Source organism: Charadrius vociferus, unplaced genomic scaffold (genome assembly GCF_000708025.1).
Source record: "Charadrius vociferus isolate BGI_N301 unplaced genomic scaffold, ASM70802v2 scaffold43, whole genome shotgun sequence".
NCBI lineage: Eukaryota > Metazoa > Chordata > Aves > Charadriiformes > Charadriidae > Charadrius > Charadrius vociferus.
The window spans coordinates 1,025,954-1,045,638 of NW_009648043.1; the positions used below are offsets into that span (position 1 = coordinate 1,025,954).

At 36.1% G+C, this 19,685-nt stretch overlaps 1 protein-coding gene across 2 annotated transcripts in view; it reads right to left on the reverse strand.

Moving 5' to 3' along the window:
* BRD1 (bromodomain containing 1) overlaps nt 1-19,685 on the reverse strand; it is a 61,962-nt gene that overhangs the window by 9,071 nt on the left and 33,206 nt on the right. For both annotated transcript variants that reach the window (XM_009883644.1, XM_009883643.1), the window contains exons 8-9: nt 3,896-4,031; nt 2,457-2,584 (exon numbers count right to left, since the gene is read on the reverse strand). In XM_009883644.1, coding sequence (XP_009881946.1) covers nt 2,457-2,584; nt 3,896-4,031 — 264 coding nt within the window. The remainder of the gene's footprint in view (nt 1-2,456; nt 2,585-3,895; nt 4,032-19,685) is intronic.

A 19,685-nucleotide genomic window follows, 5' to 3' on the forward strand; every position in this document is an offset into this window, starting at 1 on the left:
CCAAGAGACAGCTCTGGTATCAGCAGTGTAGGTGGATGATTTTTTAGCACAAATGATAAATCAAGACTTTCCTTTTACTGTGTAACTCTTGGCCAGACAAAGCATTCTCTCTGTGGTCAGTATTACCTGTTGAAATGAAGACCACACAAAAGGGAAAGCTATTTGAGTAGAAACACAGCAAAATGTTCCCCTACAGCCTGCCCCCTGCCCACTCTTGCTCACCAGTCCGATGTGACTGAAGGGAAAGACAGCATCTTGATACTGCTGGAAAAAATACCAGCAGTAAGACTTACTGAGGGGGAAAAAAAAAACCAACCACAAAACTGACAAGAAGGTGGAGCCCCTCACTGGACAAAGATGGTGGCGAAAAATTGAAAACAAAAAGCATGACAGAGCCTGGGAACAGGAGAGCTAGCTAAGAAGCTTGGACTAGGGAACAGGAATAGCCAGGCAAAAGGACTGGGCAAGGTTCAGGAGGGATGAGCAGAAAAACACGTTGCCAACTTTGGCACAGCGACTTCCTGATCCTATAAAGGAATCCAAGACCTACAAACTTCAGCACATCTCTGTATACAGCAGCTATTAAGGACAACCACTCATAGCATGTGTCTATTCATCCTCCAGTGCTCTCAGATAGAGATAGCTCTATTTGAAAACAAAAACCCAATTAAACCTACAAGTTCAAGCCCCAAAAGTTAGGCAGAATTCTGAGTCACTTTTGAAACTTTAATTAATCCTCTGTATTTATATCTCAATATAATCTTCATATTTCAATATAGAACATATTTTTCCATATGTCATAACTTGTCCAGTACACTGAGTAGACCTGGTTTAAAGCATACCTCAGTCTCACGAGTCAAAAATGCTGCACGTGGCAGCAGCATCACAGAACACAGCACGCACTCACTCGCACCCTTCGCTTTTTGATTTCACCCGTACTCATGTAATGTTGCTTGCGTTTGAACTAACATATTTCAGTGTGTGTGCACATTACAATGATTATAGCCATCGATCAATGCAAAATTGCACCCCATAACTGCAGTATTACAACACACCATACCATAGGGTCTGAGACAGCATCTTGTGAATAGAAACAAGGTAAGCCTTGGACCTAAAGACAGCCTAACTGTAAGAACTGTGTGTGTTTCTAAAGCATATATACTCTACTGTTTGAGACATTTTGACAAGAATTAACAACCCTTTATTTTAGGTTCTTTGTAGAATCTGGAATTTTACTAATAAAAGTAAATCATGGTAAAGTTCCAGTTATGCACAGAATGTAAGCAGGGGCTTTCTCTTCACTCCTACGTATTTCCTTTTTTTGACTTGATGAGGTAACAGGGTGCAGAAGGCAGCCAAAAGAGCTCCAGTTGGACAGAATATATAGTAATATATAAAATATTGGTGTTAAATGTCATTTGCTCCTACTTTTAGGCAGATGTGGAATGTATCTGAGAACAGAGACACAATTAAGAGAAATCAAGGAGAGGTTGGGGGGGTTGGGGGGGAAGGTACAGGAAAGTATAGGAAAGTGGAAAGTGTTAAATATAAGACTACCCAGGACAGAGTACGAAAAGCAAATGGAAAAGGTTAAGTCCTGTATAAGAGGTTACCATACAGATAATAAAGATACTAAACCAGAGAGCAATGAAGCAGCAGCTGAAAACAGATTAGCTGCAAGAAAGAAAAACAAAAGTCATCATATAGGGAGGAAAGAAGAGACTAAGCCAAACAAAGAGTCAGATAAAAGCACTACAAAGACATGAAAGAGTCCTGGACAAGGAACACCCAGGACGAGGGGGAGAACAGTTCTTAAGGTCAGAAACTAAAGACAAGCCTGCTAGAGACTGTAAGGCCAATGCTTATCTTCAGCGGGGGAGCACTGTATTACACAAACACAGCGGTACTTATGGAAGAGATGACCTACTTAAATCTCATAATCCAATTAAAATTCTGAAGCAGGTAGAAAACATATCACCAGAACATAGTTATTTCCCTAAAATTTAGTAACTTATTATCCTCTACATTCCTAGAAATTTCCACTTCTTTCCAGTTTCAATTTTTTCCTGAATCAAAGCAGACCATGTCTTACCTGTCTGTCAACATGTTTATGTAGAACAGTATATAAGGAGTAAATCCTAAACCAAAAAGCCCACAAAGAAAAATATTGACAGAACCACAAACAGTACTTCAGGCTCAGTTTTGCTTGTATTACCAGAGTAGCTTGATCACTTTAAATACCACTTCTGAAACAAAAAAACCCAAATTCTGTACTGTTCTTTTTCTCTTCAAAGTCTTTAAAGAGTCAAAAGCAGAAACCAGTAGTTTCTGCAATGCCATTTTTAGAACGCTTAGATGTATGACAGCAGTGAAAATAAGAATGTCAGAAACTGTCAAATAAATGGACAAAATTATAGTTATATAATATTATTAAGAATAGAATTATTTATCATTACCAGCTGCAATTCTTGCTGCTTTGGCATAGTTTCCATTTTCAATGCATGATATCAATTCACTACGGTCTTCCAGTGTGTGTCTTCGTATAAGTGCTGGTTTACCTTTACCACACTTCGGTAGGCTGAAACTATGAAAGTATTAATATTAAAACCGTTACTTGATAATTAACATTATCAAGACTTTTAAAAAGAATTTAGAATTCATCAGTACACAGCAAAATCAGAATTGCAAGCTCTAACAAATTTTATGTAACAAACACAAAACAACAACATAAAAGCTAAAATCCCAGGTTATTTTCACGCACAGAATTGCCTGGTTATCAGCAAAAGACAAACAGTATGCAACTGCACCTGAACTGCTGTACAGGTTATACATCACAAATGAGAGAAGTTGCTTTGTCTCCGGTGTTATAGTGGATACTGGCCAAATGGAAACACATTTCATCTGCTGCAACAGTTCCACTACATAGGAAACAATTATTTTCTCTTTCATTTTTCACTACAAATTCAAGCCTTTTAACTGTGGAATGTCTATACACAAAATGGGAAATTCGTTCTCTGCACATGTGAGCTTTCTTTAAGAGATCAAAGAATCTGAACAGCAATTATTCTAATCAAATCCTCGATATATCACATTTAGAAGAGATGCAATATTAAAATCTGTTTCTGAAAGCCCGCATGACGTGTGCATAAACACCACTCCCTTTAACAGTTTGATACGAATCTTAAACACATGAATAAAGCTGCTGCCACCGCCTTTTTTTTTTTTTATATGTAGAGATAGATTTACCCTATACTCCTGTATGCCACATCCTCATAGCCCAGGACTGGAGATAGCTACCTTCTACCCCAGGAATTAGTGCGCTTTTGGAAGATTTGCACCATGGGTGATGGAGAAATATTTATCAACTGTGCCAGGTGACCATTCTGACAGTCCTATCTTTAACAACAGACTTCACAAAGAGAAGATCAATAGCTGGTATGTGGGTACTATCATCACTGCAGCAACTAGCCAGTAATCCAAATCATAGATTGATTATCTACAGTTCCACAGCTACTGAATTTACCTTCTCTGCATACAAGACTCTGCTTTGGAAATGGCTTCTCCCCTCACCAAAATAAGCACAGCCATTTTCAGTGTTCAGGATTAGGAAGGTAATTAAAACAAGGTACTCTACACACAAACATGTATATGTATCTATACAGAGCAAGAGAAGCATAGTCTAGTATAAAGTGTAACTGCCCAGATCTGCAGTAACCTGAACTCAACAAAAGAACACTAGCAGTCCTGAAAGGTGTCTCAGATTTGACACACAACTGGGAAAACGGAAATTTACAGTTTTTTCTGAAGATTATGCAATCCTCTGACGTGGGTCACAAACGATACAGAAAACCGATATATTCAATCTCAAATTTGTATTTCAGATTTACAGTTTTACCTTGAGTTACACAAAAGGCTGTTACTAGACGATATACTAGATTCTGATGCACAGCGGCGACGAGGTTCAACTTTTCTTCCTGTCGTATCATCTAATGCTCTCTCTTTACTTCCATCTCCAAAACCATTTGACAGACCTACAGCATAACACAGAAATAAACTGCATCAAACTGGAAACAACACCATTTCCATTAACAACTTTTTATATTCACACATTGTACCATTATTGTTCTGTAATTCAAGTATTTTGATGCAATGGAAAAGAAAGAACGTGAACATTAACAAAACAATTCATTTCAAAACACAGTATTATAAAATAAGAGGTTCCTGTAGTCCAGATTTTAAGGACAGGATGGAAATTTAGGTAACATGAAAAAAGGTGAAGATTATAATATGTGAAATGCCAAATGGAATATCAAATCAGTCTCTGTACGTAATGTTTCCAGCTATTAAGACAGTCAGGCTGCAGAAGCTGAGTAGAAAAAACAAACAAACAAACAAACAAACAAACAAAAGAAGACCCCCATGTTACAAACCAGGCAGATTTACCAAGTCAGCACAAAACTCATTTGAATATAATGCTACAACCATAAGTCAAGAAATACTGAAAGTCCTTTTCAAACACTGCAAGCAAGGAGTGGTAGGGGTTCCCTCCTGATGCTATCTAGTTCTTCCTGAAAGTCTTTCCATTTTAGTAAATTCAGATTGACACCATCATGTCTGTTTTGTGAGATCAACAATCAATAATATGCACTTTACTATTTTTTACTATCCTTCCCCTAGCCTACGTTTATATACATCCAAGGATATTATATTTTGATTTCATAATTGTTTTGAAAACAGAACAGAAGGCTTTTATATTACAAGTTTCTGATTTGATGGGCCGCCACTAATCCTGCTTTGGGTTTGCTAATTCACAAACAGTATAGTCCTTATTAAGACATTTCCATATTTGATTAGACAAATGAAGATGTTTAAGATAGCATTCTGAAGACTTTACCACAGTGGGGCAGGGGAGGAAACTAGGACTAAAAAAGAAAGAATCCAGCACAGATTCCAGACTATTAACAGAAATGAACTGGCTGAGGACAAAGATACTAGCCTGCAATCACCTACTGCAAGCTGTAGACTGCAAAGAGAACAAAATTTTAACACAAATTCAATTCTGAGCACACTTATTTCCTTATAGTAAATTAAAGCTTTTACTTAAGGCATATGACCAGCAAACTTCTCATAATGCAAGAAAGAGCTACCCATCCCAGCCATCCTATTATCTGAGTCTTAAAGGTCATTAAGATCTCTGTTCATTTGGACATAGTTAAATAAGTTTACACAACTTCACGTGCCTCTCCATAGAGCATTATACTGTAAGACAATTATGGCAGAATGCCCTTTATTAAGCTCTAATTCTTCCAGTCTGTTTGCTACAAAGACCTCTACAAAGAAGGCCGACAACTAAGGAACTTGAGCTTAGCAAGTTACTTTGTATGATCCAGTTGTGTTTTCAAAGCATTTCCATACAGTGATTTAAGGGATTTCCCCCTCCACCCCCAGGAGACCTTCCATTTGGATTATCAACACAATTTTAGATTTTTAAGAAAAAAGGGAGAATTTATTCAATGGTCTGAAAGATTTACAGATAAACATTCTCTTTCACTGTTGTTTAGTTGAACGTTGTCATTGTAGAACATTTATTTAAGAGTGTCTGTTTTGTAACTCCTGTATTTGCCTTTGATTTCCTATACAAGAAAAGAAAATGATAAAGGTAGCATTGCCTTGAGCGTTCAAGCACCAAATTACATGATATTGATTAATCTTGTTCTTATTCTCAGCAAGTCAGTACAAATAGCTGGAGATTAAGTAGTTCAGTCCCAGACTATGCTGAAAGACCTGTCAAAACAGAATATGCTTTATGAGAAAGCTTAAATTCCCTTATAAACTGCCACAGCACACTTCACATAGCATCCGAAATGAAAAGCTGAGAAAACATTCTGCAAAGATAAAAAGGAGATCTCTTAGGTCTCTGCAAATAACCATTTTTTATTCTTAGGTATCCTGTCAGACCTATTTCTCAAGTGAGGTGTAGAAACTGCTTTGTTTTCATCCTGCCACAAGCCAGAGACACATTACTCGAGTTATCATTCAGGCTTCTAATGTGAATCAGCTACCAGCAGAAACAAGTTAGATCACAGATTGAATTTTTAATTTAAAGACGGATTGAATAAATATTGCTGCCAGAACCAGAGCACAGTTTGGGTTCCCAGAGGACTGAGAAAGTGGAAGGATGTATCCATTTATTCTTGTAAGAGTACGTATAAAATGTTTAACAATATGTATGCCAAATACAACTTGGCTATGTATCTCTAAGTGCACTGGCTCTGTATGTATATGTAAACCCAGGACAAAAAAAATTAGGGAGTAGATTCACATTTTGATTGCTTTATCAATTTATGATTGTGCTGCCACTGAAACAGACATTTTGGCGCTCTCAGTCCCTTCCAGTGGTTTCTTCTCACCGTCACCATATCAGTACCAAAAAACATGTGGTGACAGCAATGAACTGGTTTTCAGTCATGCACTGGGCAAAGCAACCATGTGATTGCCTCATTGCTGACACTGAGAAACAAGGGAAGCAACAGGAACATGCAACTATAGCAATGGAGGCAGCTCTCTGCAGTGGTAGTCCAGCCTTATACTAGCTTAAACATAACCTACATTGTGAGTTTAATGACTCATTTAATACACTAAGCAAAGTTTTTTCAATCTGTAGAACGGTCACTAACAGTGGAAAAAAAAAACCCCAACCTTTTTCTGACAAACAAGGAATATTAAAGTGCAAAAGAATGTCGAGCTTCTCAAATACACTTCTCTCTTGCTTGTCAAAGTATGAAAAACAAAGAACATGTGGGCTACCGGGAGGAGTAATTTTCCTGAATATCAAGCCCTGAATGACATGAGCTTATGCAGTCCGTAAGAGTCAGTTTATACAGTCTACTTTACAGAAGTTATAAGGAATAGGCATTATTTTAAGAAAGGAAGGCCTCAATGCTTATTGTAAACAAAACACACTCATATCTAGTCAAAGATGCAGCAGTTCCCAAGTGACTTTGTAACTTGACAGAAAAATCCAGGCAATAAAATGTAAGTGCTTTTATGGTATCACTGATGTGCAAAAAAAGCCCAGTTACACTGCATTTATATGTTATAACTGGGAATTTGTTTTATTAGATCATTGCAAAACTCTTTCTCTCATGAATCAAGAAACACCAATCTCCTGTAGTTACAACAACAAGTGAGATTAAAGAAGATCCCCATTTGCTTTAAGGAATTTGCATTTTAGTGGCTCAAAAGACATTGCTAAGAAGGTCAAATAAAGAAAATCTATGGCGGAAGTAACTCATCTGGCTTTGGCAGATTAGTAGCCTGGGTAAGCTTGCAAAAAACCTGTATGAGCTATTTACATTTTCTAAAAGCTCATGGTTTTGTTAGATCAAATGAGATTTTAGCTCTAGAGTCGTGGAGAGAAACTTGGTTAGATCAGATGCTAAACTTGTTACACATACACCCTCACCAATACCCTTGACTGAGAATACCCCCCACCCCCCCAAAATCCCAAACATCAAACTAAAACTTTTTATTAGTGGATGATGTCTTTTTATTTTCCCTTCTGTTCTTAATCTTCAAAAAACCAGTCCACTCTCAGAGGCAGAACCCAACTCTTTTCATTAAAAATAAAAAGGAATTCACAAACAGCGAAGTCTGCTATCGATCTTAAATGCAGAATTACTGCCATTTCCAATCTTCAACTCTAGACCTCAATTTACATAGAAAGTTTTTACTATCATGTCAATCATGGCATGTAACACACAAATGTTTTAAAAATAAAGAAATGCTAACAAAAAACCCTGTAAACTAGGAAGAAAATAAAAAGTAAGCCAAAGATGGATCAGCTTGATACTTTTTCACACATTTCTCACTGCCCTGAAAATTGTGCTTATCAGTGAAAGTTTCAACCTTTTCTCAACAGCAGCAGTTTGTTCTTAAAAAACTTTCACTGCCTACCTACATCAAGCAAATTAAAATCTTGTTGCCCATATCAAATTAATGGAAGCAAGAAAAGTTAACTCCAGAAAGACAGCAGAAGTTCAGCAAAAATGACAGAGGAACAAAACTCAGGATGGTCCAAGGAGCAGCATGCTCCATGAATGTACGAAATGCCACAGAACACAGAATTGTGCATTTCAGACTGTAATCGCATCTTGCAGTTCTACTGAAACAAAAATAAAGATGCAGAACTTGTATAAAATTATTCTAAAGCAATGAAAACTTTATTATGCATAGCTTCATGCAAAACCAAGCATATCCAAATGTAAGATGAAGTGCCGTATTACAACCACACCTGAAGAGCTGAGAAATAATGAAAACAGGTAAATAATTTCAACCACTAAAAAAGTGGGAGCATTCAAAAAATGACTGCACAGTGCACCAGCACTAACATAACACTATTTAGATTCATTTTACCAAGCAAGGACTAATCTAGTCCTGACTTGTGCACTTACCCAGCACCAGTGACGTTAGTCTTCATTAAAATATATATATTAAAGAAAAACATGTATTTTATTAAAACTACACAAATCCACAAAAATAAGTAAAACATCTATTTTGTACGCTTTACTTCTCCAAGGAAGATTAGACTGGCTTTTCGGGAAGGGAAGAGGATGGAAATGGAACATTCTTAACTAATCTGCTCTCAACAGAGCATGTTCTGGGAACAAGAACGCTGGGACTGGTAAAAATCTGCGACCAATTTGTGTCACATATACTACAACATGTACAACTTTATAACTTACGGAAATGGGGCAATATATTGAATGAAGAGCATAGTTTCATATATGTCAAAGACTTCCTCCAACAGTGTTCTTTTTTTTTTTGTTTGTTTTAAGGATGGCTGGTGTCTCCAACATGATCCAAAATAATTACTTCAAATGTAATTGTCTTTCTGCGTTCCAAAATGATCATTTAATTGAATTCCATTCCATGTTGAGGATAACAGAAAATAATTAGGATCCAAAGAGATAAATACCCAGCATGATATTAGTTAGTATGAGAACCTGGAAGACAGTGAAAAAGCCATTAAGTCTCTCTGAAAGGAAACAGAGCTTTCAAATAAATAAGCCACTCTTACAGCAGCGTCCAGAGACAGTGAGAACAATACAAGTGTTCCACGTATTCTAACACTAATACTCAGCTAAAGTTTCAAAAGGGGCAAAGCTAAATTAAAAGCTTCACTTCGATACAGTCTTTTCTTGAAAAAGAAAACATATGCAAGTCATTGAAAGCACAGAATAAAACCTCTACATGCATGATATGCATCAAGAATATGGTTTTGAAATGTATGTAAAAATCCCTTCAGTAAGAGTAAGAAGGGGGATGACCCTAATTTAAGAGGATTTATATATACAGGTATGCACAGACAGGATAAAGGAATACTTTAAGGTAATAAATAATCAGAAGTTATTGTACTCTTAAACACTGAAACCTTGAAAATGGGCATATTGCAGCAACAGGGAGGCATCCACAAAGTTTTTAGAAAGTGAACCTTAGAGGAACCCTACAAATATCTACTTCTGACAGTAAATTCTGGAGTGCAGTAAGAATATTAGACACAATCCTTCTTTCCAGAATACATAGATGAATATCTGAGCACGTCAAAGTTTACATTTCTTAGAACAGTCTTCAGTATGCAGAGAAAATGGGAGCCAGTTATGCACAAAGATGATGAAGTTTGGTGTCAAGAATCCCCTTGGAGACAAGCTTCTAAAACTTGCTTAAAATTTGGTCATGGCCAAAGATAGCAAAGAAAGCTCAGTGTGAGCCCATGATGTGGTACCTACACACTAAACAGCAGCAGCTTTCAAGATCTTAAACAGAAAAATTTAATCTTTGTTCGTTTAAGTAACACATAATGAACGCAGTTTGGTGGCTCACAGATTAGTCAAAGTTTGATACGTTTCAAAAGAATGCTTAAGAATCCATCCTGTAACTACTAATTTTCTTCAAAATCTGGGAATAAGAAGTCTCTCTGGCTAATCAGATGAGAGGCTGCTAAAACAGCTGCATATGCACAACAGAAAGGAAAACTAATCAACATCTAGTAACTACAGCTTCCAGAAGGTAAGGATTGTCTGTTGCTCTGTGCACTACAATAGGATCACTGTATTGTAGGACAATTGTTCAAGACATTTTGAAATATACAACTGAGAGGCAACACTAGTGGAGGAGTTTGAAAACATTCCAGAAAAATCTGAAAGAAAAAAAAAGCATACAAACAGAAACGTTTCTCAAAAAAACCTTTTACAGCTTCTCCTAAAGAGTATCAGCTGTTCCAGCAGTATAGAAAAGACTGATGACAGTAGTATAATAGAAAATGCCATTAAAAACTGCAAGCACAAAACCTGAAGAATTTAAAACTATCTTTACAAATTGAATTCTTTAGTCAGCTCTAGTTTATGTGATTTATGACATGTAAAACACACACAGATGATTGTAAGATACAAGATTTAAGCGCCTGAATCACACATAGATCAATGGCATGTTGTTCAGGATCCAAGAAATATTATGACTATAGAAAGCCAGAAATATTTAGGATCGTTTACTTGCAATTATCTTGGCAAAGACTACTTAAGGGGATTTCAGATGAGAATCTTTTTTCCTGAATTATGCCATAACACATGTATCAGTGTGTACTAAAGGATCAGTAAAGATCCTTTAGTAAAATACTTTCTTACACATTTTCCATTTGAAGATTTCTATTCTCTCACCTACCAAATCATGATATAAATTAAAAGAAAATGCAAAGAGCTATTAAAAACTTGAATCAATAAAGATTATTTTAGTTTTCAACTTATACCATGAAAAAACATGATAATTATCTATCAATACATAGCATTAAAAACCTAGTGCCTAACATTCTTTCGGAGCAGCACAGCAGGACCCACAAAGGCAGGCTATTCCATTTCCTAAATGGAACTAACCTCTTTTTCTTAAATTACTAGCTAAAGGATTTTACGCAGAGCTTTTAACAACACATTTTTTTTCTTCTTTGAAAGTAAATGTTTCCCTGTAATGGCGAGAATACAATTGCTGGGCACAGTATCCAAAGAAAAGGAAACGGATGGACAGGTGAACTTTGGAGCTCTGTTAGGTAAGACTGTCCAGCAATCCTATTCTATTAAAAAGGAAACAAATTGTATGCCATTTATTTGCCATTTACAGCTACTTAGAGAAAACAGTTCTTAATTTGCACCTCATTCTAGGACCGGGAATGAAAACTGAAAGTGAAGTTGCGATCTGAAAGAAAGATGAGGGCAGAAATGTTTACCAGAGATCTGCCACTCCTGAGGTGACACACAGTATGACACAGTGGACTGCAAGTCCTTGAATTAGCCTGTTACTTCATTAAGTTACACAGCTACATTTTTGGACGTAATTTTCCAGGCCGAGGTATTTCACACAGGAACATGAAAACTTCAACTGATCCAGTATAAAAGATCCAGTGCTTACTACGGGCATGGAACAGCCTTCAACACCAGCTCGCGCTGTACCTGAGGAAGCGCATGACCTGAATCCTTTCAGAGACCCTAACATCACGCTAAAAATTTATTCCAGCCTAGCAAAAATTAACAGTGCTTGCAATCCTAAGATTGTCTTCCTGGCCTCAATGAAAGGAGCTGCAAAGACAAACCAAGATGTTTCACTGCTCATGAAGTCAACCTGACAGCGCTTAAAGCACTGTCAAGTGAAGATAATCGAGGGCTATTAAACACCAACTCAGCTTCGCTATTCTCAGGCAGCACTGAACACAAAGAGTTAAAATAAGGCTGGACTTGCATACTCACATCTTTGTAGCTAATCAGATGAATTTACAGTATATTTCCCCCACCCTGACCTAAAAAACTTTTACCTTCAAAAAAAAAAAAACAACCCCAAAACCACCCAACATTCTTCTAGAACACGAGAGTCCTTAGCCATTCTTATCAGCCAAGTGTTACTTCTCAACATCTGCTTTAGTCTCCTTTTTTTCCAATGACATGCTGTTAGAAAGCCCCTTCTGAGTGCCAGCTGTATTGTTACAGCTTTGAAGGGAGGGGAAAAGTAAAGGAAAAAAAGAGAAAAAAGGAAGGAAGAGAGAAAGGAAAATGAAAGTTGGGGGAGTGTTACCATTTTAGGATAGCATGGCCTCACAAAGTCCAAGTGACAGCATGACCAATGAACACTGGTTTGGTACCAAAAAAATAAAAGCAACTTTATTTCAAGTATTTTACCTATTCTTGAGTGACACACGTTTCTTTGTATGAGATACCTTCTTACAATTCCTCTACACACACCTAAAAAACTGTGTCTGGATACTACAACGGGAAACACAGAAGAGAGCCATCAAATATCCCAAAATATTGTATCCCCAGGACTGGCTAAAGGACATTCTTAGTCAGATGTACCACACCATTTTCATTTGTCAAAATCTTACAAACACTACTCTGCAAAATCAATGGAAAAGCAAAGTGAAAGATTCAAGTCCCTAAATTAGTCCCAAGCTCCCTTATCAGTTGCTTAACAGAGACAATGGGAAGAAAGTACAGTTGACTTTTTGGAGGAAGCACACAGCTCATCACCAAGATTTCTGTTGATATTCTCATTAAAAATGATGTTCTTGGAAATATGGGGCATATAAGTTATACACAACTAGAATTGAGATAATAAACGTACAGTAAACTGACTACATTACAGTGCGAGAATGTTATTGTTCAAGTAGTCTACCTTAATTTCAAAGAAGTTTACTAGGTTTTTCTGTCAACAGCCAGAGTTCACAGTCTTCACTAGGCATCTGTATTTAAAGTACATTAATGCTGCCCGCTTACTTCAACAAATATTGACTGCTGCCATCCTATGGGGTGTCCTCGTGAAACAAACAGCTGAAAAAGCAGTTACTGTAAAAATGTAACTTGCAACACTACATTAAGTAATACAACCACATCCATTAAGTTCTGAAAAACAAGATGGTTAGGTTATAATTCCCATCTCCCATAGCCCATGCTGGCTAACACTGAGGTCAACCTAACACTGATAAGACTGTAAAAGTTTTATAAACTTGAGCAATTACAAAAAGCAAACAAACCAATCAACCTTTACTGGTATTAAGGTATATGAAGGTACACAAGGTATGCATTATATAAAGTGCCCTTTCTGAGAAATCACTGCTTTTACTTTTTTTTCCACGAAGTATTAATGCAATTTATTGCAACAGTTCCCATCATGATCTAGCTAGAAAAAGAACTTCACTTCAAGGAATAAACTGAACAGTGCAGCTTCACATAGAAAGACAGTGACCTAATTAAGCCAAGACAAGAAGACTAAACAACTAAGAGTATTCCACATATCCCAGATTTACAGGATTGTCTTTTCCTAAATCAGCTGGAGATACTGCTCTCACTTAGATGATACTGAAGGGCTAGTTCATCAACACTACGATTAAAACCAAGACTGTGAATGTGAGAGACAAAATTAGCAATTTCAGTTTTAAAAGACTAAGTTTTCCCACAGCACGACCAGAGTGCCAGTTCCCAGACATTGTGTCAGTAGAAATGCCTACACAATCTTTTCCATCTGAAAAGCATGCACAAGCATACCCATACACACAAATCACAGTTCAAGTGCCATGTCTGCTGTACTGCTTCTTGGAGCAATTGTTTCAATCCTACTGGGCTCAAGGATCCCTGCCTCCTATTTGGCATTTTCAGGCAAAAAGGAGATCTCAGACGCTCCTGAATTTTGAAAAGTTTGCTCTGTCAGAACAGAAAAAGCTAGAAATACATCACAAATGGAGGATTAACAATTTACTATTTAGGGCTTTACGATTTAGTATGCTTCCTTTACTCCTTCAGGTGATTATAAGCCATCGTAGAGGACAAGAATGAGAAGTAACACTTATCCTGCTCACTTAACAAGTAATCCAGAAATCGGAATTACATCTCAGGATGGAAAGATCCAGAGAGCATGTATGATACAGTAAAAGATTACATACTACCATAATTACTCTTTATGAAGGACCTCCGTCTACCCATGTAACTATATAAGCTATTCTTATCTTAGGGGGGAAAAAAACCCCAAAACTCCAGAAACGAACGAACCCACACACAAACCTTTTCTGAGAGCCATTTCTCTTGCAGTCAGTCATACTGTGAGAACCACCTCCCTCTCCCTCCACTCACAGTAGAAAGAGCCCCAAGTCACCTGTATTCTTAACTCCCAGGTTCAGTGCCCAAAGTTAGTACTGGAGTCTTTGAATTCATGTTTATGAACATTCTTCTCTTAAATCAGACCTATAGGCGAGTATGTGGGGGTTGAACCAGATGACCTTTAAAAGTCCCTTCCAACCCAAACTGTTCTATGATTCTACGATGTTCCAAACAGGTCAAATATAATAGTCATTTGATCAACTCTGGTACCTTACGTACCTGATAACAAGGGGCTTCGTGATATCTAAGCATGTGAATTTGAAGGCGGGTCATCTATACTCAGCCCCAACACCATAGCAAGTGGTGTGTTCTTAATTTATAAGCATAGTGTGGATCTCCAAATTCACTATTTCTTTTTTTAATACCTTCAGTAAATCCCAGTTCTCTGTTTACCATCTGTACCGCACAGAAAAATTAGTGTTAAATGCCACAGATGAAGCGCATTGGGGACTACGACATTTTATTTTTTAGAAAGCCAAACCCGGGCCAAGAAATGAGCTAACCATTCAAAAAAAAAAAAAAAAAGAGAGGCCAGAATACAGTAAAAGGCTCCACAATTCCTACAGCATCAAGAAAAACAGAAGGGCATTTAGAAAAATTTTTTATTATTACAGAAGATTCAGTTATACTGATCTTAGAAAACACAGCAATTCTAAGTTGGGTACTAATAATTAGTATCTTAGAAAGAACCCAAAAGATAGTGCTTTCAAAGAAATTAACAGGTTTAAGACCCAAGAAAAATTTCTAAAATATTTATGTGCATTACAACATACCCATGCCACATTTTAAAAGCCCTGAAAAAGGACAAAACTCCTATTTATCTAGTTGTTCACCAAGCCTCAGTGTTCTTGACTACGTTGCTCAAAATTCCCTCTATTCCAATAATATAAACCAAGAAATAAGCAAAGCATTTTTAATGGTGAGGAAGTTAATACTATATATGGTTCTTTAGATGAAATAAACCCAAAAGGAATATTTATTCTCTTAAATGTCATTGCAATTGCTGACTGGTATAAAATAGTTTCCTTTCCTCTCTTTCTGCCTTATGCACTTATTTTATTCCACATCTATTACAAAAGTCCTCTCCTATTTTTCAAATTTTTTCCAGAAATTAAATTGGCAAAAATTTTAGTAGGGCTGCCAGAATTTCTGTATAAAGCTTCAGCAGCCCAAATACAAATAAAGAAATGCAGCATTCTGTTTTTTTCACGTCTCTCCTTAATTTGCCTGATTTTCTTAGCAAAGTTTCTCAGTGGCCTACCACCCCATTAAAAAAAAAAAAAGTCACCAAAACAAAAAAAAGAACTTCTCAAAACCAAGCAAAAATGCACTAGCACCCCACCCTCCTCAATAATTTTAGTAGTGTTCTAGTCAAGATTTGCTTTCTCAGCCTCTTTGGTACTTATGGGCTGCTGTGTAGCCTGGTTTTATTCTGACACCTCAGCTGTCGAGCTCCTACAGTCCCTGTGTCACTGTACTGACAAATTTAACAACCCAGGGGATAATTGCTCTTAGGCCTTTCACAATCTCCAATGCTTTGTTTGCATATACACCTTAAAATGTTTTATGTTTTCAAACTCCTTGAAAGCAGGCAGCTGAAGTTTCTGGACATTGCTAAGTGCTTAAATAACTAAATTTCACATCAGAATTTACAGGAAACAATCACTATGCATCTAAAGAAAAAAAGAAAACAATAGTTTTAGTTCAAAGAATAAAGACTCTGGATCTGTCAGTAGATTTAGTCAAAATACTGCATTTTACTCAGAATATATATGTAAACACTATCATTCCCATCTACATTAACGAGATGAGTAATTATGCCCATTTGTTTCTTCACTGAGCAACTTCTAGTTCAGATTGTTATTTACTTAGAGAACCCAAGTTATGTTCTTAGATATGCATGTCTTACTTTTCAATTCTTCTGTTTAGAGAATGGTAATTGAACGCTACACATATGAAGCTTGACTTTTAATTAAACTGGCCTGTGCTCCAGAGAGCCAGTTTTACTAGAAATCAAGTATTGAAGAATTCAAGAAATCACCTGTGTTCCATTGCACCCCAAATATAATCTCTATATTTATCACACCAAATAAAATTAAGTGGTCATTGCTACAGTATTAAATTATACCAAATGCAAGTGGAATTCATATACAGGTTACTTGCAGACAGTCCTTAAGCACTGTCAAACATTTTGGGCAGAAACAAAGTCAGTCCAACATTTACTAATAGATTTAATAAGGTACAATTACATTTGTTGTACGCTGAGCTGACAACTGCATGCAAAGTATGTATTAAGAAATGATAAATTCCCCCACCCCCCAAAAAAACCTGTCCTTTTTACTGCGTTAAATACTCTAATTCAGTGATCTGCGTTATAAATATTTGTTTACATCTGTTTCAGTGCCTTGAGAAAATCTGTGTAGCTGGAAGCAAGGATACTACTAAGTAAATGATGTTTCACTGAAATATGCTATTACTGCTATTTAGCCAAGAAGGAATAGAAAACTAACATACTGCACTGTAATAATCACTATTAGTAATCCTCATTCTATGGTAAATTAAAGTGATTGCTTCAGAATAGTATATTCTAAATATTTAGTTTCTAATTAAAATAGAGGGTACCAACACAGTACCATCAGTTATTATCCTAAATTTATGAAAGCTCAAAGGTGACTGATAAAAACCAAGAACAAAATGAAAATTTAATCTGGACCTAATCTAGTATTTTACACTGCTCAAAAGGTATCGTAAAACAGTCATTGGTTCCAGGAGTTTGTTTTATCTCTACACAACTGATAGAGTAAAATTTTTAAATGGTTGGTAAAATCTACCTTATATCCATAATCAGCTTTATTTTTCTCAGATGTAATAACTACACCAACTAATTTCGTGATGAAAAGGATTCATCTTTGTAACAAAAGAGTAAATATGCAAAGGATATTTTGAAAAGGTGACTGAACTTGTCGCAGTTAAGATTTGATATGCCTAAACTTCAAGAATCGTACATCAGTCTCTTACGTGACCAAAATAAGTAAAAACAACTTATCTTTTTGAAACTGCTAGGTGCTATATAAAGCAAAACCGAAATACATCAAGTACGTATAGGAAATTTTTAAACACATCTCTCCACTATGTAGTTGTCAGTTTCCCCATACTGACCATGTGGAAAGATGTGCTGTATATGTAACTGATAATGCCCTAGCAGAACACTATGGAATTAAAATTCAAGGTTACATTACACTATTGCTTCTTATTTTTTAAACAAGGATTCACATATAAAGGGAGGTCGGAGTATTAAAGTGAACTGCTTTCAGTCCGCTTTCCAGGTTGTCACGTTGTACAAGAAACTATTTCTGAAAAAAGTTAGTATTTCAATAATTATTTTTTATATGAAAGCCAATAACATATGGGACACCATAGTTACAAAGTAGTGTGCCATGGATGCTGTATTTGTATTTACTGAAACTAAAACTGGCAAGTGCACCAACCTGAAATGTAATTCAAGACAGCATAATAAAAGGCAGTCTATAAGAATAACAAGAGATATGAGAATAACATCAGACAAAGCAGACATAGTTTTACTTCACTAGGTAGGCTTTAGAGCCTTCTTTTGAACTTACGAATACATGTAAGTGACATGAAAGGGGAGAACGTCAAAGAAACTAAATAAGGTGAGGGAGAAAACAACAAGGCATCCTTAAGTAATGGCAAAACCCCCACAGTGGTTATGGATAGTTAAGGAAGAAAAAAAGATGTAACAGTGCAGCTCTCAACCACTTTACAATGTCAATGTTTTGTACACTAAGCAAAGTGCTTTTTAATGACTTTTTTCCTATATCCACTAGAAATGAAGATATTTAACATTCATACCAGCCAAAGAAAACTGTGCAGTAACAATTCATTTTCAACTACAGTGATTGCTCATGAAGTTGATAACTCTCAAGAACACATGTAAGAAGCCTGAAGCACGCCTTTTTTATCATGGTCTTTGGAGGGAAAGACTTATGTCTGTTGAATTCTTTTGAATAAAAGCATTTTTTACTAGCAGCGTGAAATTAAAATTCAGCAAAAAATATCCAAATAGAAAAAAAAATTACTTTACTGTGTACATCATCTTGTTTATCTTTATCAGAATGCTGACACCTGCATGAATCAACACCAATTTGCATATGCAAGAGTAAAACAACTCAACTGGTTTTAAATCTTGGAAAACCTCTGAGGTTTGTGCTAGCTTCCTGCTGAATCGTAGCTCCAAACAGCTGCCAATTGCAAGTTGCTTAAAATAGTGTCGAGACACAAGTTTGAAAATAAAATGAGCAATAAAATCTCCAACATGAAAACAAAACATTTGGTTGCAAATGGAAAAAGAATCACAGAAATAAGATTTGATAAAGTGACACATCTGTACTAATCACATATGTTTTAAAAAAATAGGTACTATTAAAGAATAACCAGAACACCTTTAGGTGAATTTCATTTGGCTAAAACATTTCAATTCACATAAACAGTCTCTTCTTGAACAAGCAACACATCCTGTATTAGTTCTACAACATTAAATTCTGTGCATATCTTCATTAACACCAGGAAGAGGCTACAGAATTTTATTCTAAAATTTTTTAAAAATAATTCTTTTAATGGTTTGGATTTTATTCCTGTTACTAGCCTACATATTACATTAAAAAAAACCTCTAGAAATTCTGAAATGGGAAGAGTGCTAAAATTAGAAGAAACTATCCATAATTGTTTGGGTTGATTTTTTTTGTTTTGTTTTGAAGATAATCAAAAGCATATTTGTCCCACATGCACTTAACTCCACAGAGAGAAAAGGAACAAAACGACCGATTTTAAATGCATTCAGAAATCTGGGGGGTTTGTGGTTGTTTTTCTTTTGTTTGGTTGGTTTTTGTTTGTTGGTTTTTTTTCCCCTCCAATAATTAAGTCCGTTTTCCTATATAATAAAAACATATTTTTCCCCAAAGAAACACGATTCGTAATGTTTAAGATAAAAACTTCAAGGAATTAGTACTAATTCTTGTTGTGATCTAGCACAAAACGATTCACTGTGCATGTGATAAAATGCAATCTGTATAAAGGCACATAATGAAATTATCTAAACTAAAGACTGGTAAATTGGAATATTTGGGAACCAAAGCTTTTTGTATCATTAATGAAGATTAACCCCTTTCTATAATCATGGTACCTTCACATGATTCCTACTTCAGAATTAAAGTACCAGATCAAACCTACACGCTCATTCCAAGCTCTTATGAAAAGGAATGGAAACTGGGACTTTCCAAAGAGGCGAAACAAACAAAAAACCAAAAATATAAATGAAAACCCTCCCTACACCCTTGTACCAAATTTTACTTATCATTTTCTCATGTTATGATTCCAGTGTTAATTTTCCTCCTCACTTATTAAAAAAATAACAAAACACCAAACAAACAAAACCCGACCAAACAAACACACACCCCCCCAAAACCCCAACCAAACAAC